Below are 21,818 nucleotides of genomic sequence, written 5' to 3' on the forward strand. Positions count from 1 at the left end.
ATAGCACAAATGGGGTCATACTTACTGATGGACTCTGTAGTGTGTCAGTAGTAGCAACGAAGCATGAGAGGAGTGGGTTCTTTGGGACCACTGGGTTTTCTTCTTTATACTGTGTGTATTGTGCTTGTTAATTCTCTCCTTTAAAACCTCTTGTCTAATGCTTTTTTAAATTGTAAAAGTTGAAGAAGAATAAGGAGATTGAAGTGGTTTGTGTTATGTTTTCACAACTAATCTTGCAAATGTGTGTGGGGAGGTATGGTAATGGTTGTCTTTTGTTGTGGAAAGAGATGAACGTTTGAGATTATTTTTTGCTTTTGGGTTTTGTTTTTTTTTACCTCTTCTTTGTTATTGTACAAACTGGAATGCAGTCCAGAATGGTGCTGTACTCTCCCTGGAAAGTGGTACGGCCTTAACCAGAGCATATTCCCATCTGTAGTCTGTCCATTGACTTCAGTAGATCTTTGTATGGGACCCTCAGCAAAACCCATGGGAAATCACAACTTAATGCTATGTAGGATCAGAAACTAAGCTGCTCGGTTTCTTTCATGTATGAATACAGTGATGTGGTATTTGCCTTTCTAACCATACAGAGGAAGAATGTTTTAAATTAAACAAACAAAGCCATTTTCATTAAAATGCTCGGTCTTTCGTTTAAATGTCATGAAAACATTTGTGTCCGTATTTGGGCCTGATCCTCTGTTCCTTATTTAATTCAGGCGACGTTTTACACAAGTGAGATCTGACCCACAGATTCTTGAAGTCTGTCAGACTTAGGGGGTAGTTTAAATGGCTTCTTCTCGAGAAGCTTTAGGCTGAAAAAGAAAAGCAGCTGCAGAAGAAGGAGCAATGGTGGAGAAGCTGGGACCTTACCTTGTGATGCTCTAAACAAAGGATGCTTTTGGTACGCTGGCATCTACAGTTAGTTATCTGCATCGCAATGAACCCAGTGAAGTTTGGCAGAAATCTCTATCAGCAGTCTAGCGGAGCCTGCCAGATATGCAGTGTCCAAAAAATGCTGGACATAGGCATAGACTCGCTGGAGTGCTGACCTCTAAGTCAGGGGCTTTAGGAAGCACCCAGCTCCTGCGCAGGTGCTGAGTAGTTGCTTTCCACGTGCTAATGGTGCCTTGTGATTCCTGGATGAACTTGCAATAACTGTACGTGAGAACTTTTACTGCTTTACTGAGTAGCTGAAGCAAAATATAGTGCCTGAGGCATAGCCTTTTATTGTTCATAATGTCTTTGTGTGGTTTTATTGCATTTTTGTATAAACTTTAAAAGCTATTTTTGTTTCTCATTTCATTTAAGGCAGTCCTCTTCTATCCTGAAGGAAGAAATCCAGGTGAAGAAAAATCATGCCTTTGTTTAGTAAATCACACAAAAACCCTGCTGAGATTGTGAAAATTCTGAAAGAAAACATGGCCATATTGGAAAAACAAGAAAAAAAGACAGACAAGGTATGAGGTAATGTTGTAGAAGACCAATATGGTTTTTATGCCAGGGAAACACTAGAATAAAGGGAATAAAATTGTGTTTGCTCACTGCCCTGGCTCTGCAAGCGCTTGCACGTGTCAGTATCTTTGTGTTTGAACAGTCATGCTGAAATCAGGGGGCTTTTGCATAAGTAAAGTACAACAGATCTGGGTGTCAAAAAGAAAATGTTGAGATCCAGGAGCCTCAGCCAAAATGAAGGATGATCTCCTACTACTTCAAATAGTAATGCGTCTAACAAAACAGCTTGGAATGCTGTTTGAAAACTATTACACCATTAATTGTTTTAGCAGGTTAACAAATGGGACTGCCAATTAATGTGTAGGTACCTGCAGAGCAAAACTTACTTCTGATGAACACTGTTCGCATAAAACAGCAAACCTGTATGTATTCAGATGTATATAAAAGAGATCTCACTCTATCAATCCTTTCCAATCTTCTGTGTGCTAGTGCTTCCTAAATGAGCTGCGCTACTCCTATTCTAATTATAGTGCTAGGTATTTGCTAATGCTATTGCTCTCCTCTAACTCTGTGACACAGACCTGAGTTACTTTTGCCACTCTTCCAGTGGCCAGTTGAGAAGATGCACCCCAGCATACAAAATGCTCCCAATTAGGAATTTGTGCTTACATGAAATCAAATAATTTAACTTTTTTTTTTGCACCTGAGACTCTGGCCCTCTATATTATTACCATAGTAGAAGTATATGATTTTAATTAACAACAAACTAATTTTAGGTTAAAACTGAATGTCAGTGGAAACAGAAATAGCTGATAAGCGACATTAACACAGTTTTTGTGCAGCTGATGTTTGTGTGTGCATCTTGTGCTTCCCCCACCGTGTGCAGGAGCCCGCATTAGAATGAACCCAGCCCAAAAGGTAAGCACAGAGCCCTTTGTGCCCTTAGCAAAATCCTCTTGAAACTTTTCGGTTCAAAGCAAGTAGCTCAGAGTGTTAATTATGTAAGATCTGTCACACAGATTTCAGGGAGGCCTCTGGTATTTGATGTCTCATGCTGAAATACCTTCGGTTAACTGAAAAGCACTGAAAGAATTTGACTCTGAACTAAAACTTAAAATAAGTAACTAAATAAACCAACAGAGTCTGCCTTCCCCTGCTGAATTCATCCTTCGGAGCCTGATTAAAGAAGACGTTCAAAGCAGAAGCTCTAGACTTGGGTTTCTTTTCGATTTGCTTTGCAGTATGACTCCTCTGGGTTGTGGTTTTGAGGATTTTTGGCTTTGAGCTGGTTTGTTTATTTGGGTGTCAGTGACAAAGGAGGAGAAATTCAGACTTCTTAGAATATTGAGAACTCAATGTAAATTTTTCATAAAAGTCAGAACAGCTGGTGTGTGTTTTCCTCACAAAGCAGAAGATATGGGAGCGTTCCCCTGGCGTATTAGGATAAAAACAGCTAATTTAACGATGACGCTTATTTTACAGAAGGTTGGGTTTCAGTATTTTCTGCTGTACTTCATTGCTATGGGATGGAGGCTGTTCCTAGGGTGAATGTGGGTGAGCGGGGAGAGGAGGGAGGGGGGACAAGGCAGTCGCTTCAGCAGCAAGGCAGAAAGTGAAGAAAGCAGCCTTTTTTTGGACGGTATTTACACATATGCTTTATGTGGCTTGTTGACTCAGGACTTTGTGCTGCGATGTAGACGAAGCACATAGGGCCTTTCTCCCTTCAGAAGGGAAGATGTGAGACTCCTCAGTAACACAGACTTTCATCGAAAGTGTTACACTGAGCTGTCCTGAAATAAATACTTATTAAAGAAAATAGCCGAATTAATTCTCCTGAGTTCAGGGAAGTAAATCATAAGGAATATCTTTAGTACTGCGACAACGATAAACTTTAAAAAATGGCAGAAAAAATAACTCTTGCAAAAACAATCACCCCATCACAGCTCTTACTATCCATACAGGTTTGTGGGCTTAGTAAAACCATTTTTAAGTGGTGTTTGCATTTTGAATTGGAGAAGAAAAGATGATGGGGAGACCTTCAATGGCACACAGGTTTTCAAAACTTACTCACTTAGTAATACTAATGAATAACATCTTGTCTTTTCATGAGTATGATCAGAGAAATTTAACTGAAAACAAAAGCAAAGAAAAACAAAGCACAGTGCAGCACTCTGTGCTCTTCAAAACCTGGCAAGGTTTTTAAGTTTACCTCCAATTTGATTTCCAAAGGGAGATGAACTGTGTCAAACATTCATAAAAGGACCCAGAGGTCTGGCTCCTGCAAGAGCGCCAGGTACTGGATATCCCAGAGCTGGTTTTGGACCCTGTGGGCCTATGAACACAGAAGTTTGGGAATCAGGGCTCTCCAGTTTTTCAGATTTCAGGCTTCTTGTCATCTTCCATGTGAACTGGAGAGGTGCCGTTTTGCCTCACCATAAACCTGAGGTTCTCAGGACTTCTGGGGTACGACTCCACAGCATCCCTGATTTTGCTCGCACGCAGAATAGCTTCCAACTAGGACTTGCCTCAGATGCTTAAACAAGAAGATTTATCCTGTGACAATTGAGCTGTTATTGTAGCACAGCCAGTGTGGTATGTGGGCTGAGACAGCTAAAAGCTGCTAATACAGCCGGAATTGGCAGAGAAGTGTGGCAAAGCCTAAATTAACTGCAGGGCTAGCGGAGAACCTCCTCGTTTCTTTTCCCAGTTGAGAAATTGTGAGTACGAGGTGAAGATGCCCTGGGAAGCTGGGGGGGCGTGAGGTCGGACAGGGAAAGGCTTGACGCTTCTAATACAACTTTGTGCAACTTTCTGCAGGAACCATCTGTGCCTTGGAGGGGCTGTTTTTAGATAATGCAGAAATGATCATTCCTACCGAGCTATGCAGTGGGCACGTAGAGGGAGCTTTACAGCAGATCAGTTAAGACTTTCTGAGTAATGGGAAGAGGCGGGAGGGTACAACTTGGTAGATAGGATGCAGAAAAGCCACTTGTAAGTATAAAGACAATTATACATCTTTTCTGAGACACATTTCCATGTACATACATAATATACAGAAGTTTTCACTCTTTCATAATGGTGCTTTTTGTTAGTCCTAGAATAGGACCTAGTCAGACTCTGACTGAACTCTATTGACTGTGCTAGCATCTGTCTTCTTAGATAAGGATTGAATTTGACCCAGTTCCTCCATGCATCTTTTTTTTTTTTTTAAACCTATTAATGTGTGTAGTGTTGCCATAATGCTTTTTAAACACTCTCAACTGAAAAAGAGGCTAAGTTTGAATGTTTGGTTCTTTTATTTTATGGGTGGGTTTGCTTGCTTACTTGCTTGCATGGATGTACGTGTGCTTTGGCATTTTCTCAGCTACGTTCTGATGGTTGATAGACGACAGGTTGAGAAGTGCCACCACATGTGGTTCCTTTTACTCTGAAATGCTCTTTCTAATACTTCCTTTTAAAAATAACATCTATTTTAAAGAATGTATTGCAGCACTGGCAAATGACGTGTAACAATTGGAGGATTAAGTAGGGTAAGACAGAGCTGGAAAAGTAGACTAAAGCCTTCTTTATCAAGCATCCTCCTCTCTTCCAACATCTGAAATAAATAAGGTGTTCTTGTGGCATGTACAGTTGCTGACATCCTATTCAGGCTTTGATGCAGTGAAGAACAGTTAATTACATTTTATTACAGAATTCTATAAATGCCATAAAAAGTTAATCTCGGTCATGTAAAGCCAAACTGTGCTTGAATTTAATGAGAAATACCCATTCTGGAATTAACTAGAAAAGCAAGGAATACCTAGGAAATGAAGCCTTCAGAGCTTAGACTCTCTTCCTTCTTTCTGGCACGAACTCCTGTAGAGATTTGTTGAACCTGAGGAACAATGGACAGTATGCGACATGCTGGTCCTACTGCTTCATTTATTACTGACATGCCGCCATGTTTTTTGTTGATGGATGTTGTAAAAGAACATTAATAGAAAGGACGCCTGACCCATCTCACAAAAAAAGGGGGGTGACATCCTGACTTCTCGAAGTCTTGTGTTCAGCCACTGAGTCCGGTCAGCACAAAGCAGTGCAGGTGGCATCCAGTATGTCACGGAAGGATGTCCTTGAACACATCACCCTCTCGCTGCTAACCAAACACCTCTGGGTGCGGCACCCATGAGTCAGTGCCATCTGCGGTGCCTACAGGTTTGGTAACATTTTCTGAACCCACTCTGCGACAAAAGCCTTCGAAGTGTCACAGGCTTTTAATTTAGAGTAGCAAACGGATCTGGGGTTGGTTGAAACTTGGGCCTAATCTCTGCGCTTGGCCTAGACGGGCTGAAAGATTTGCAGCTTCTGGCATAGCTGGTCCAAGACTTGGGTTTGTTGTGGAATCTGAACCCAAGTGAGTTAGAGCTGGTTCAGGGCGCCATGCTGAATGTTGTCCTGGCAGGCAGAACCGCAGGCTGCAACGCCCTCAGTCAGTGGTCAGAAACATAGTGAAGCTAGTTGTAAAATAACCTGAAGTGTCTCGCTTCTTCCCCTTTCACTTAAATATATCTAACGAGACTGCTTGTTTGGGTAGGTCGCTGTAATCTGCCCTCTGTTTCGTCTCCATGTACTGTAACAAATTTGGTACTCTTTAGAAGGGTCAGGAGAGCAGCCTTTAAATAAAGCTACACTTAAAAGACTTAAGATTTCCAGAACAAATATTTATATCAATAAATCCTGCTTTTTTACATAGCAACAATGAAACCATTATCAGCTCCTGTTCACCTTGCTCAGTCCCACGCTGATAAAGCGGCTGGGGACTGGTGTGGGAGATGAGGTGCGTGCGGAGGATGTGATGTGCGTTTGCATGGAAGAACGGTTGTGTGACTACTGTGAATGCAAATACCCATGGATGCGATTCTGCAGCTGCCAAAGTCGGTTGCAAAATTGCCTTCGACTTCATTGCTGCACTCTGAAACCGAGGGAGTGAGATAAGAAGGGCTTGGCACCCCTTCCTTCTACCTCTGCATGTCCTGGGGTTTTGTGGAGCGTTTCATGTTTCAGCTTCCCCATTCTGCGAAGGCCTGTTAGTGCTCTATAGATGGGAGAAACTCCAGATACTATCAGGTCCTGGTGCCAAGAGTTTAAAACCTGTCTCTTCTGGTTGCCTTTTTTTTTTTTTTTTTTTTATTTTTAAGGGCCTTACAACCTTTAGTTCTGTCTTAAGTGCAGGATCAAGAGTGGGAAAGGAATTTATGTCCAGGTGGGGCAAACCTGTCTCTTCCATTTAATCATATGTCCTTTTAGAAGGCGTTTCCCTGTTGTGCCTGCTTGGCCAAATTTTCTTTGCCAGCTTCCTTGAGTACTAGGCCATAATATTTTACTAAATGACAGAGTTCATGCCTCCTAATCCAAAATGTCCCCAGTTTGTTCCTATATATCCATTTAGCATGAAATTGTACCAAGAATAAGTCAGTTGGGATGATCCTGAAGCTACATAGATGTTGTATTCAGATTCTGCTAATGGCTCTTCTTGGGAGTCCTTACAGTTGCATGCAGAGAGAGTTGTGTTGGCACTATTCTTTTAGGAGAAAAATTGGTTTGAATCACACAGTGCAAATATTTTTAAGCAGGACTGTGAGCTAAAACAAGACAAAGCCAAAGCCAAACCAAGGAGCCTTATGGTTTTGGTTGTAATGTATAGCATGGAGTACTGGCAGTTCACTGAATCACACATTGGAGTATTTAACATCATGCTGGCAGGCATCTGTGTGTGTTACTGTCTGCTGCTGTGTAAGACAGCAACAGTTTAGAAAGATATTTTTGCTCTGGAAATGTGCTGGGTACACAAACAGAAGCTGTACAATCCTCTTCACCATATTCTTATGAATAATTGAGGATTTCCTGATCACTATGCAGATGCCAGATGTCAGGCATCCTGTATTTTTCTTATGTATATTTGGTATCTGAGTTTGGAAAGGTGGAAAAAGTTCATGCAATCTGTTTTTTCTTATATTAAGTTCCTGGATGAATAAAAGTAAGAATAAGCCCTTCTGACCTGTAACATATGTGTGAAACCTCTAACCTGTTGGTGAAACAGAGGTAAAATAGAGACAACCCACTGAGAGCTTTGAAAAGTTGGAGTTCAGGTGTAGGAGCTCGGACTGTTGATTATTCAAGGCCTGATACTTTTCCCCTTATGGTTTTTGTAATCTTCCTTGGAGAGGAGTAGAAAAGTGCAATGAATCTACATTGCGTAATAGGAGATCCATCTCTCTGTCTCTCTGGCAAGCACCACAGGCCTGGATCATGAGCACTTAATATCGGTGCTTTTAAGATAAATGTGAAATTGCCGTAAGTAGCTAAGGAGAGGGGAAGGGCAAGGATTGTCAGTAGAGGTAACTTTTATTAAGCCAGTTGGAATAGGTAGAAATTTAAGTTGCTGAAGTTGGGGACTCTTGGTAAAGTATCTCTGTGGTGTGCTAATAGGGTTTTTCAAAAACTGCCTTTATGAAATTTTGATTTCTGAAGCAGAAGATCTTTGTTTATTTTGCTATATCACGCACAAGCAGTGTTGGAGATAAAACAGCTTAGCTTTTGAGTACGGTAAGTCCCAACTCATATAATTATGGAAATAAAAATTCAGCTTTCTGCATGAACAACAGATAAGACCTCTGTTGTAGCCTTCCATGCTACTCTTTAAAATCTCTCTGGAAGATTTTAAAAGAAAAGAAAAATTTTTAGACTTGGAGGATTTACTTGTACTCCCTTAATGAAAAAAACAAGAAAATCCTTATGGAACTGTCTTGTATAATTGTGGAATATGGAGAAAAATTTAACTGTTTTGCAGCATTCCTTAATAATGCTAAATTACTGCCCTAAGAACATTGTCATGCTCTTAGGCCCTCCTGTAGAGATCAGACAAAAAAAATTAGATAAAAAATTAGATAAAATCAGAAATTGTCTTCTAGACCTGGCAAAGCAAGTTAAACTGAAGAAGCCAATATTAGCATTGTGGGCAAGGAAGATCAACACTGGAGTACGGAAATATTTCAGTATAGGCATAGTAATGTTACCCATTCTTTAATAAAGACTGGACCTTTGCAACAAAATCGGCTGGTCTTCACATGTGTGTTACGCTGTGGAGAGGAGAGTTGTGAGGTCTTTCAGGGAAGATTTCTTTCCATCATTTATCAGCAGTCCTGGTCAGCCGGGGAGGTCCCAGCTGACTGGAAATTAGCTAATGTGACACCCATCTACAAGAAGGGTCGGAAGGAGGATGTGGGGAACTACAGGCCTGTCAGCCTGACCTCGGTGCCAGGGAAGGTCATGGAGCAGATCATCTTGAGTGCCATCATGCAGCACATGCAGGACAATCAGGGGATCAGGCTCAGCCAGCATGGGTTCATGAAGGGAAGATCCTGCTCAACCAACCTGATCTCCTTCTATGACAAGGTGACCCGCTTGGTGGATGAGGGGAAGGCTGTGGATGTTGTCTACCTGGACTTTAGCAAGGCCTTTGACACTGTCTCCCACAGCATTCTCCTGGAAAAACTGGCTGCTCATGGCTTGGATAAGTGCACTCTCCACTGGTTAAAAAACTGGCTGGATGGCCGAGCCCAGAGAGTGGTGGTGAATGGAGTGATTTAACTCCAGTTGGCGACTGGTCACAAGTGCTGTTCTCCAGGGCTCAGTATTGGGGATGGTTCTGTTTCATATCTTTAGTGATGATCTGGGTGAGGGGATTGAATGCACCCTCAGTAAGTTTACAGATGACACCAAGTTGGGTGGAAGTGTTGATCTGCTGGAGGGTGGGAAGGCTCTGAAGAGGGATCTGGACAGGCTGGATTGATGGACTGAGGCCATCTGTATGAGGTTCAACAAGGCCAAGTGCCGGGTCCTGCACTTGGGTCACAACAACCTTGTGCAACGCTACAGGCTTGGGGAAGAGTGGCTGGAGAGCTGCCCAGCAGAAAAGGACCTGGGGGTGGTGGTCAACAGCCAGCTGAATATGAGCTGGCACTGCGCCCAGGTGGCCAAGAAGGCTGATAGCATCCTGGCTTGTATCAGGAATGGTGTGGCCAGCAGGACCAGGGAAGTGATTGTCCCCCTGTACTCAGCACTGGTGAGGCTGCGCCTTGAATGCTCTGTTCAGTTTTGGGCTCCTCACTACAAGGATATTGAAGTGCTGGAGCGTGTCCAAAGAAGGGCAATGAAGCTGGTGAATGGTCTGGACGACAAGTCTTATGAGGAGCGGCTGAGGGAGCTGGGGTTGTTTAGTCTGGAGGAGGCTGAGGGGAGACCTTATCGCTCTCTACAGCTACCTGAAAGGAGGCTGTAGTGAGGTGGGGGTCGGTCTCTTCTCCCAAGTAACAAGCGATAGGACAAGAGGAAATGGCTTCAAGTTGTTCCAGGGGAGGTTTAGATTGGATATTAGGAAAAATTTCTCCACAGAGAGAGTGGTTAGGCATTGGAACGGCCTGCCCAGGGATTGCCCCTGCAATCACGGTCCCTCGAAGTATTCAAAAAACGTGTGGATGTGGTGCTTAGGGACATGGTTTAGAAGTGGACCAGGCAATTAACTTAACAGGTTGGACTCAATGATCTCAGAGGTCCTTTCCAACCTTAACGATTCTATGATTCTATGATTTTTTTTTTTCCATATAGAATTTCAGGAATAATGTCTTCATAAGCTCCTTTCTTTGTGTTATGATCCCATTAAGTCAGCGATGACAAGACTTTGATCTATGAGGAAAACAAGCTTGAGACCAAGTATCTTCAACTCATAAAGTTTCCAGCTCTTGTTGTTGAAGCCGTTGGTAGGTTTGGAGAGACACATTAATGCTGACAAACTCCCAACTTTCTAAGCAGGGGTGATTGAGCGTGTTTATAATTTAACTTAGAGAAGTTATATAAGCTTATCTATACTGCCACTTCTCAAGCTCCAAGGCTATTGTACATCATCTAGTCCAGTAGGGTTAGCAAAGTAATCCAAGAATTGTTAGATTTCAACGTTTACACAAAATGTTATATTTCAAAATGGACCCAGAAACCTCTTGTGGGTTGCCAGCCACTATAAATGGCTTTACCCACTCTGTGGGTAAAGAGTTATTTCTTGTTGGAAATAACTTGTTAGTCCTGTGTTGGGCCAAAGTAGAGAAGAAATGGTCGGTACAGGTTGTGGTCTCCTTCACTCCCCTTACCCAGCTATTACAAATCAACCTTGTAACTCATTTGTGACTTACCCAGGTACCCACCCTGAATTTTATTGTTCTGCGGTGGAATTGAATCCTCCCAAGTCTGGACGTTGTGAACTGAGATGCCTGTAGACTAGAAACCTGTGAGTTGCTCCAGGAGGTCAACATCCTGACATCTGTGCAGTGACAGCAACAGTAACGTTAAATTGATGCGTGTGCTGGGAATCAGCTTGTATTTCGTCTTGTGCTTTGTTGTCCTTGTCTACAACTTTAATTGTCCAAAGTTCAGCGTATCCCACTTTTGGCATTCATATGTAATATATACAAGCTGTTCTGTTTAGGATTCTGTGTTCAGTTATCTCCTCTCCCTCTTTTTTTCCCCTCCGCTCACACCGGCTTCTCTAAATATAATGGCATAAATTCAGTCATGATATAAAGGACTCACAGCTCGAGGACAGAAGGAAAATCTTCTGGAAAGAAGATTGTGCTTAATGGCAAGAATGAGACAAATGGCTTAAAGTGCTTAGGTATTTCATGAAACGTTTTCTTTTGCTCTATAACTTGTGCTGAAGTGAGAATTGCAGCACTTTGCTATTGTTGCTGTTGCCACTGATGGAAAAAAAATAGCAGTATGGAAGTCACAACAGACTTTGGAGTTTCTTTCAAATCTCTCTTTTTTTGTCACTGAAATTCTGTTTGTGGCATCGTTGGGGGGAAGGGTGTCTTGCTGAGGTTTTTGTTGTTTTTTGCAAATTTTCCTAAAGGGGGTCAGGGCCAGTCTGGCTTCTTACGACAAGCTGTTCTGCAGCTACGTTTCTGTCATCTCGTATTTTCCATGTATTTGAGTGAATTTATTTGCTTTGTTGTTTGTTTTGGACAGATCTTGGGTCTTTGGATCTTGGAATGTCTTTTTTTTTTTTCCCCCTCCTGAGTCCTGAGTAAGTTTCCATCCCAGAAACAGTGCTTATGTACTTAGGGTATTATTCTAAAACTGCTATAAGATTAAGTGGAAATGTCAAAGTGGAGGCTAGAAGTGGCTGTTAATTTAAGAATCTGTGTTTGGGATTATGTTTTTCCTCCAGATAGATTATGAGGGACAGGCACAGAAGAGCAGTCCTTAGATTTGACCAGGAATAGCTTTTGGTGGCAGGCTGAATGTCAAGCCACAGACTATCCAGAAGATGTGAAGGGGGACGAAGTTAAACAAGAAATGTAAATTGCATGTAGAAAAGATGGGAAGATGAGCAGCTGGGATGGCAGATGATTAGAGAAATACAGCTGTGGTGCCCAGTTCTGCCCATCAACACCGCAGTGTTCTGTAGTTTCTTTTTCTCCTGCAGCGCTTTACTTCTTGGCCTCCTTTTTGAGAATTAAACCTAAAGCTGAGTCTTGCAGACATTTTTCTGCATATCAGAAAGGACTACTTATACTTGAAAGGAAAGGTATTAATTTTTTTTTTTTTAAACCACAGAATGCCAGAGATATTCACACCCTGCCCAGCAGAATGGGTGAAAAGCCAAAAATGTATGGGTTTTTCCTTTGATATGAAAATATTTGCACAGCTCTGATAAAGATTTAGAGCCTTAGTTTCCAAGATAGCACCCCTGTTGTTAATCCCATCTGTACTCTGTGGGATATCTCTAGTGACATACCACTAACATTGGAGGTAAAAATAGGCGCTTTTGCTGAGCGACGGTAAGGAACAACAAGACTTCTGCTGTGGTTAAAGTTATCACATAGTCATATTCATTTACATGCTGCTCATGCTGACCTATCTCAACTCACAGAAAACTGAGAGTAGGTACAAACAGATTCGGGGAGAACATTTTTTTCTGCTGTGCAAAATCAATGCTTGAATCTTCCAGGTAGATGCAATGTGAAAGTGGCTTTTTATTCATTTTTTTTTTAGGATTTCTAGGCTTTTTTGAAGATTTTTATTCACTAATGTGAATAAAATTTGTGATTTAAATTGGTATTAAAGTGTTGGGAGATCTGCGGCAGTTGAGAGATGCCTCTCCGGAGCACTGTGGGGTTATTTTATGCAGATTGATGGGGTGGTATTTGAAAGCGCGACATTTTTCCTTTCAGTTTATGAGAGATGTATTGAAATTATTGATCTGGCTTTGAACATCCATTAATGTCCAGTTAGCTTTTGCAAATGACTCTTGGGTTTTCTGTGTGTGTCTTGATTTCAGCCCTACCCCCTGCTAAGCTAACGAAATGCTAATTTCAAATAAATGTTTTGCAATATAGATGTGAAATGCTGTCCTATCTTCAGCATCTTTAACCATCTTGCCTGGCACTTTGCTGTCATTCTGAGCTTTGCTTTCAAAGCTGTCCCTTCCTTCCTTCCCAGTCCCTGCCAAAAAATCCAACCAGCCTTGCTGCAGGTCACACATGTATTAAATATACCCTGACCCAGAAAGAGCCATTGCTGCCGTAGCCCCATGGCTAGAGCAGGTGGGATTTAAAACACACACACACACACACGAAAAAATAACGCCTTTGCTCCATGGAGTCTTTATTTATACAAAGTGGAGCAAACCTGGGAGAAGAGCATCAGCCAGAGCTGCTGCACTGTGGCCAGCAGTTGTTTCCCTTGGGAAGTGGGATGTTATCGTTCACATCCGATTTAAACCTGTTGACTGCCACAAATGTAAGCTCTTACCTGTTTATATGCGTTTTTCTTTCATTTTCCTGTTGTAAGCTCTCTGGTCAAGATATTCTGCAAGGTAATTCCTGATCTGTTCTCTACATTGGGTACCTGAAACATTGCACAGAGTTAGTATACACTAGGTGGGAGCAAAAGATGAAAGACTTAGTTCACTTGGTGGCAGCTGTGGAGCTTTACTAAAGCAAATTCTTTAATGTAATTAATTTCCCAACCTGAGACTGAAGTGCCTGTGAGCTCAGTAGGCAAATCCCTTGTGGAAGATGCTGGCTCAAACCACACACAATGAGGAGAAAAAGGTGGTGGCAAAGCAAAGCTGGCAGGGGTATAAGGATTTATTTGGGTTAACAGTAGAGGAGCGGGAATGGTCCATCAGCAAGCAGGTGATGGGGAAGCAGCACAGCGGCCACCCTGCCGACGGGAGGAGCCGGCCGGTTCGGTACCTCCGTCTGGCACCTCTCACCCCGTGGGTGTCAATGGAACCACTGGGGAGGACGGGGGAGCCATGCTGAAAGTCCTGCCGCTTCTGCGGGGCAGCGCCGGTCTCCAAACCTGTAAAGGATCTTGCTGATGCTGGTTGGTAATTGCACTCCTGCCCCTATTTCATGCCCATGGTCTGTAAGTAATGGCATGCTATGTTTAAATTGAATATATTTGTGTGCTTGTGTAGAACCTGCAGGATCTGGTGTGGATGTTCCAGCCTCAGTGATTACGTGAAGTTATTAAACCCATTTTACAACACATAATGATCATCATAGGTACAGTTAGAAGCTTTTGTTTTGAACTGCTTGTCTTTTAAAATAAAACGCTTTTTTTTTCTTTTCTGTTTTCTTTTTTTAAACAAAACCCTTATCTGCTGGTGAACAGGCATCGGAGGAAGTGTCAAAATCTCTGCAAGCAATGAAGGAAATTCTGTGTGGGACCACAGACAAGGAGCCACCTACAGAAATCGTGGCTCAGCTGGCGCAAGAGCTATATAACAGTGGCCTTCTAGTGACACTCATTGCCAACCTGCAGCTGATAGATTTTGAGGTAGGTCAGCGCCCATAAACCTTTTCATCTCCTTGGTCTCAGTGTCGTCAGTGAGTAGAGCTGTATTTTTCTGAAGTCCAGATAATTTTATGGCATTTGAAAGTGTTTTTCACATGCTGAAGAAAGTAGCTGCTGTAGATTGGTCAGAGTCCTGGTAGAAGTGCTTATACGCTGGAAGTAATGATTTGGGTTTTTTTTATCAAAACGAAAAACAATAAAGAAATATTGCCACGTGTATCCAAGCAAGATAGGAAATGATGCTGAGAATACTGTCTATGACCGACCTTAAAAGCTACAGTGATGAACCTCTTACTTTGGGACAGTTCAACTAGAGCCAACTGCCATCTCTGAAGTGTGTCTGATTTAGAAGGGGTCCAGGGACATGGAATAAAAATAATTGGAAGCATGGGAAAAATCTCATGTGAAAAAGACTGAAAAAAATTAGGATGGTTTAGTTGAGAGGAAAGGAGTTGAAAAAGGTGTTAAGAACTGACAGCAGGTGGTAAGGTAAATTGGGTTGCCCCCACTTAACTCTTTGGATTAAAAGAAGAAAGGAATATAATTTTTTTTGCCAGCAGAAAGATTAATATGAATATATATGTATATATAAATTATTTAATTTTATATATTAATATAAAAATTATTTTTATTTTTATACATTTATATATTTTATGTTTTTATATTATTATATAACATATATTTTCTATTATGTATAATATTTATATATCTTTATATATTTATATATAAAATTATATATTCCGTGGAACTCCTTGCCAGTTTTGTTGTTAAAGCCAAAAACTTAGTAGACAACTATTAAGACAACTGAACTTGCTTATAAGTAAGGAGAAGAAGAGTTATGGTAGAAAAGATTGCAGTAGTTCAGGATAAATATAAACCCTTTTAACTGACCTTTGATTGGTAGGGACTGGGAAGAAACTTCGTCACTGGCAGGTCATTATAGTATTCCTGTGGTCTACAGTCAGCCGGGATAGCGGTCCCCAAGGACTGCTGTTATGAGTCCTGTGATTGCTATGGCTGCCGGACGCTGGTGAATCGTCACAAGTGTCCGAGCATCTCTGAGCAGTGAGAAATCTCAGCTCCCAGGAACCTCCACCGCTGAGGTCTGAAGCAGGAGCAGTACCCAATATATAGGGCAGGGCGGCCACTGAATTTAAAAATTGGTTCCCCGGAGAGATCGTCTGATGCTCTCAGAGCCACCTTTTGTGGGAGTTACTTTCTCGTGGAAGTTTTCTCCCCTTATTGAAGTTATTTGTTGTTACTTTACTTTTCTTTCCGTTTTGTAAATGAATGAAAGGGAGGAACGGCGAGAGACTTATGTTTGCTTTTTCCCCCTCTTCCCCCCACCTCCCGTAAAGCCAGGATTCAAGGGACTGATTTATTTATTTTGTATTAATTTTTGAAAATGTAGTTAGTGGAGTTCTGTCACTCTTCCTCAGGTCTTAAGTTCAGGAGATTTTTTTTTTTATGCTAGAATTTACTGAGATCCTTTCATTTGTCTTCTCCCTTCCACCCCTGGTTACTGTTAAATGTCTTAATTACAAAAAAAACCCACAACCAACAACCCAAAACCCTAAAAATCCACTAATTTATTTATTTGTTTTTAAGAAAAAAGGAGAGGGGGGAGGAGAAGATACTGTTAGCAAATACACCACAGAAAGGAAACTACTGCATTTTTTTAGTTGCCCAACAGTCTGTATTGCTTTTGTCAGACAAAAAATTCTGTATGGACAAATTGAACCCACAATCTTCAAATGCAGGCACTGAATGAAATACCTAATCTGTTGCTGAATTACCGTTATTGCAAACAATTCTAATAACTCTTATTGCAAAATAGATTTTTCCATGATAAAACCTTTTCAATCACTTAGCAAAGCTGTTATACGTACTCTTTTGGCAAAACAGTAGAAACGAAATGTCATTGAACAAGAGGATAGTAAGAGCCTGTGCTGCTTTGTCTTCATATTCCCATTGACTTTTTCAGTTTATCAACTCTTCTGCTTCCATTTTGTTATATTGGTGGCCACATCTGGCATTTAGGTTTCTTTGTTAAACAAGCAGTTTCATCACTTTATAACATGCAAATTAATTTTTTGACCTGTATGGAATGGTAGAAAGCAAAATCATAAATTACTTGAAAATCTGATTTCTGAAGGGAATAGTGTTTATGTAGGTTACTTTGTTTTGTCCTGACTCCCTGTCTCCTCCTCACCAACTCACTGCCTGCTTTGATCCCAGTTTTGCACAGCTGTGCTTCTCTTTGAAGATATGTTTTCAAAGACTTCATGAAACTTGATGGCTGTTTGGAGGAGCGAGACCAGAGTTAATGCCCCCACCAAGAAAAAGGCTGAAGCACAGACTCAAGTCCTGTCTCATTTGTGTTTCATCTGCCAGTACACTTACAGCACGTGTGGCTGGGGGCGGGCGTGCGTGTAGGGGAGACTTGCATATATCCATCACACGTCTATAGAAAACACAGGTTTATTGCTTCTGCCACTCAAGAAACGAGATATAATTTTGGTGATGATATTGTTATGAAGCACTAAAGTTAGGTTTGGGCAGGAGCCCAGAATCAAGATCAGACTGGATTTTTGGAAATTTAAAATATGAAGTTTATTGTTGAACTTTAAGAACTGAAGAAAGTGTTCATACAGAAAAAGTCAACTAAAAAAATACATGTTACTAACTGTGTGTAAGCCTAAAGGTTCACAAGCTGTAAAGCCACTAAAAGAGGCAGAAAATAGGCAGAAGCCCAGGACTGGTGACATTAGAAACTCTCCCTTACTTTGTCTTGAAATGAGCTAAATTATAGTATAGGTATCATGCAATTTGTTATTTATATAATGGCATCCTTTGCAGTTTTTTTGTTCTTGTCTAGCCACTTTCTCTTCATGCTGCCTTATCTTGTGCTTCAGTGGCCATATGTATTTCATTATAAGGCAAAATTGAATCACAGATCCAAGTAAGAAGCATTGCAAAAGTATTCCTACAATTTTTATAGATGTCTGGTGGTGAGGGAAGTCTGCCTTGGTTCCCTCCTATCTGCCTCCATTCCCTCCAGGAAAACCCAGAGGGACCAACTTCTCTGGCTTTCACCATCGCTGGTCTCTAGAAAATTGGATATAATTGGATATATATAGAGATATATATATATAGATATATATATCTCCTCTCTGCTATCGGATATAATGCTGCAGTGCACCTAATATTAAGTAACTAATATAAAATCTGTCATAGCAGAGAGGATCACTTAATTTTTGGCCATTTTCACCTCGCCCTTTCAACAGCTCTTCTCTGTCTGGATTGTTTTCGTCTTGGAGTAACTGCTGAAGCCGCTGGGGATCACAGGATTCCAGACATACGTTACGTGTTGTAAAGATAGGGAAGAATGGGATGACTTTATAAAGAATTAGCCTAATTAAAAGAATGTCCAAGGGTCCAAAGTGTTGCAGACAAAGGCAGATGGACTGGCCTGCTCTGATTTGATTCTCCTATTTAATTCCCTGAGTCCCCGAGTCTCCAAGCCAGCTGGGTTGGAACGAGTAGGAAAGCAGAATATTTTGTGTTTCTCAGCAGTGATTTATTTGTAGAGGTGAAACCAGGGAATTTCCCTCTGTGTGAAACTGTCTGCTCCTTGGCTTCAAATGTTCAATAAGTTATCCGCCAAGGAATGTTTGTCCTCTCGAGACAGATCAATGAGCATGTACAGATTATAAGTAACCTTTTGCTTTAGCTTGCCCTGTGCATAGTGACCCGCTGTTGACTCAGTGCCTTGGTTACTGGTCATTAGTGCAGCAGTCTCCCCCCTTCCATTAATTTCACAAATCAATTTGTCTCCTGTGGCCAGGGGAGAAAGCGGTGGGGGAGGAAGAGGACTTCTAATGCAAGATGTATTGGCAAACCCTGTGGCTGAATAGAACATAATTTGGAAGGGCCTTCTGAAGAGCTGTTTGCACGGGGAGGCATTCAAAGACAAAACGTGATTGTGCAGATGTGTGTATATAGGAGAAAATTAGGATAAAGTGAAGGATCTTAGTTGTGACTGATGCAGAGACATGTACGTGATGCAGCCTTTCTATCAGTAGTAATTATTTCATTCTTCATGATGAAATAATGGGTGCAGATTTAAATTTAACCCTGATTTTCAAAAGTGCAATCACATGTGGCGTTGACTGCATATGACTAATGAAAAGCTTTAGCTTTGTAAGTCTAGGCTGTGGGGCTATGTACTTGGTACTAGCTTGACAGCTTAAATTTGGAGGCTGTGGGAGCAATAGTACAAACATTGCAAAAACATGTTTAGCTCAGGATAGTGGCTTGCTTTTTTGGTACTTTAATGTTGCTATTTAAGATAGCCAGGGACTTGCTTGACAGAATAAGAGGGATGCACATCTTCATTTAGAAAGTGAGAGGTGTAAATGGGAGTGGGGGAATCGGTAGTCTTCAGAGCCACCCAACGGAAGAAGCCTTCTTGTGATGTTGAAGAAACAGCAAGTGTGAGGTAGTGGGACTGTGGAGAGCCCAAAAAGAGACTGACTTGTTTTGTTTTCAAGTTCGTTTCTACTTTAGAGATTATAGTAAATGGTCATTTGTTCATGTTTTTCCAGCTGAAGATATGTTTTGCTTCTTTAACAGGGCAAAAAGGATGTTTCCCAGATATTTAACAACATCTTGAGAAGACAAATTGGCACACGCAGCCCTACTGTGGAATACATTAGTGCCCATCCACATATCCTATTCATGCTTCTAAAAGGGTGGGTGCTTTAAGCTGATTTTCATTAAAGAGCATTGCCTGGACCATGCTGGCATTGCAGTTGATCTACTTTCTTACTTTTAGTTTAAAAAAAAAGGATTTTCAGATTTTGTACCAGATTTCTTATTTTGTTTCTTTCATATTGACTTTCTTTCTACTTAACTGTATATTTTTTAATGACTGGATTATTTTATTTGGCCGTTACTTCTTCACCAAACTTCATGTTGGAATAATTATGTGCTGATTGTTTTTGACTGCTCCCCACGTGACCTGTACTTCGGTTCTTGCCCTAACTCTTGTGTATCTTTGTTGATGACTGCTGACTTTCATTTAGACTTTTTTGCATTGCAGGAGTGACTTACAGTGGTGTCTGTAAATAACTGGAGTCAAATGCTGGACCACCATGTGGTAGAACAAAGAGAAGCAAAAATGCATAAAAAGAATAGTTGTCTCTGTTGGGCAGACTTCTTCAACGCTTGTAGCCACATGTGAACTTCACCTTTAAATTAATTCAGTAATGAACCCCATGAGTTTCAGCAATAAATCTTTTTTTTTTTTTTTTTTTTTTTGTCTTTTAATCTTTGAGGGAGTCAGTGCTCAACTGTAACCCGGTGGTTCCCAAGGTAAGTTGGCCAAGGAGGGGGAGTAGACTGCTGTGTGGAGAGGACATCAGCTGTAGTTGCATTCAGGGGTGCACGAGTGTTGGCCTAAAACTCTTGACGTTTCTGTCCCCTTTACTTTTGGCCAAAAGCACCTTCCGTTCAGTGAGAAGCTTTGCTTTTCCAGCCCTTGAAGTCTACTGTTTTCTGCTCAGTTTTCTGTGGCTTGCTAAACCACAGATGCCAAAGAAGCCAAAACATCAGGATTTTTTTTTAATTTTTCCCTAAGGAAAGGAGAATATACGTGATTGGGATTAAAGAACTGATGTAGAAATAAGTGCATTTATTAGCTGATCAGTATGAAGCAACGTGGACTCTCATAGTAGTTGTATGGTCACACTAGCAACAGCCATTCAAAAACATGACATAAGCCTTTTAAACTAATGGTTCTTAAGAGAATGATTTTTTTTAAATGTCTTTCTTGCTCTTGAGGCTTAAGATTTGCATTTTTACCATTTGCTCCACAGCCAGAGTTAGGAAAATACTTAAGTACCATCTAAGGTTTGTACATGACAAGGCTGCAGCCCCAAGGGTAAAATTCTCTTCAGCCTCCCCCAGCTCCCAGGGGCAGACCAGAGCTAGAAGAGAGATAGGCGCGGGAGTCCTCTAAAATAGTTATTTCTTTCAAAATTGGCCACATTCCAGCACAGCTGAGCAGGGAAAAAAAATAACCGAGAGAACTAGTCAGTACCAGGGATTTCAAGAACAAGCTTGTGGTTGACCGTGGCGGCAAAGCTCTTGGTTGCTGCGGTAGGAAGAGGTGTGGACTCGCTGCCTTCCTCGCAGGCAGGGTGGCTGGGCTGAGCTAGGTCTTGCTCTTACAAGTATAGTGATTTGTCGTGATTTAGCATTAACTTTGAAACTCTTGACTTGTTTTGTGTTACTGAACGCCAGCTTCCTCAGAAAGCAAACCAATAAGCTAGTTAAATAGATTTTGATTTCATTTGTTTATTAAAATTCACCATTTATATAAACCTCAAACTAGTTGTTTCAGGACAGTGATGATAATTGTCTCAGTTGTCGTTAAGTTGTACAACTGTTTGCAATTTCATGTATAGATACAATAATTTTCCTCCCGCTTCTCTGTCTTTGCTTTTGCAATCTCCTCCTCACTTTTTAACTCATTTTGTTTTAGCACATTGCGCATGTATCGCTACCATATGTCTGGGCTTTATTTAAAGCTGAAAAATATTTTTGGATCATGTCCCAGATATTCTTTGGCATCTGTAACAACCAAGAATATTAAGATGATACTAAAGATTTTATGTTATGCCTATGTACTGCTGACAGACATTTTACTGTAGGTGACCTGAGCCAGTGGATGTATTTAAATGGCATCACTTAGGTGCTTTTTTGGAGATTGCCGCTGTGTGCAGCAGTGTGTCCATGTTCGTTTGGTCCTCAAGCTCCTTGTTCTTGATTTCTTGGCTGTCTCTTTGGAGCACTGCACTGTATCAGAATTGCCATTTCTGGAGTTTCTCGTTAGAAAGTGCTGTTAAATTCAGCAGCAGCAGTCCAGAAGACAGTCCTATCCAGCCCTGACGGTATCTGAGCAGCTGCTGCAGAACAGCGTAATGGTGTCAAACGCAATGCTGTCTTATCTGCCTGTGTCCTGCTGCCAGGACTGTCTAAAAACGATACTTAAAATACGCGCCTAAAGCAAGGGTAGGGTCCCAAACACGCGGCTTGCCGTGTGCAGGCAGAGTGCGGGGCTTGTGTGCAATCAGCTGTGAGACTGAGAAACACGCCCTTCGTGTTAGACACCACCACTTCAAAACGTGAGTTGAGGGTGAAGTTAAATGAAATATATGATACCGAAATCTGATTAAAGGAAAGGAAAGTGGATTTGGCTGGCTTGTACCATTCAGTGTTTTTTATATGGCATTATTTGGAGGGAAAAAAAAATTTCAACCATGACTATAAAAGAAACAGCCTGGGACTATTGCGAAGGCTTGTCATTGTTTTGCTTGTATTGGATGCAAAATTTCCCAACCGCATCAACAAAAGGTTGCTTTTTCATTGCATAATGTGAGCTCTGTTGAGTGGGAAGGATCCTG

At 41.3% G+C, this 21,818-nt stretch overlaps 1 protein-coding gene across 1 annotated transcript in view; it reads left to right on the plus strand.

The window, feature by feature from the left end:
* The window catches only part of CAB39L (calcium binding protein 39 like), a gene marked incomplete at its 3' end in the record, with an annotated part of 46,821 nt that overhangs the window by 7,553 nt on the left and 17,450 nt on the right, over positions 1-21,818 (plus strand). Inside the window, exons 2-4 of the mRNA XM_082337235.1 lie at positions 1,309-1,457; positions 14,167-14,331; positions 18,985-19,103. Coding sequence (XP_082193361.1) covers positions 1,356-1,457; positions 14,167-14,331; positions 18,985-19,103 — 386 coding nt within the window. The 5' untranslated portion in view covers positions 1,309-1,355. The remainder of the gene's footprint in view (positions 1-1,308; positions 1,458-14,166; positions 14,332-18,984; positions 19,104-21,818) is intronic.

Source organism: Platalea leucorodia, assembly GCF_965183815.1.
Source record: "Platalea leucorodia genome assembly, chromosome: 2".
Taxonomy (NCBI): Eukaryota; Metazoa; Chordata; class Aves; order Pelecaniformes; family Threskiornithidae; genus Platalea; species Platalea leucorodia.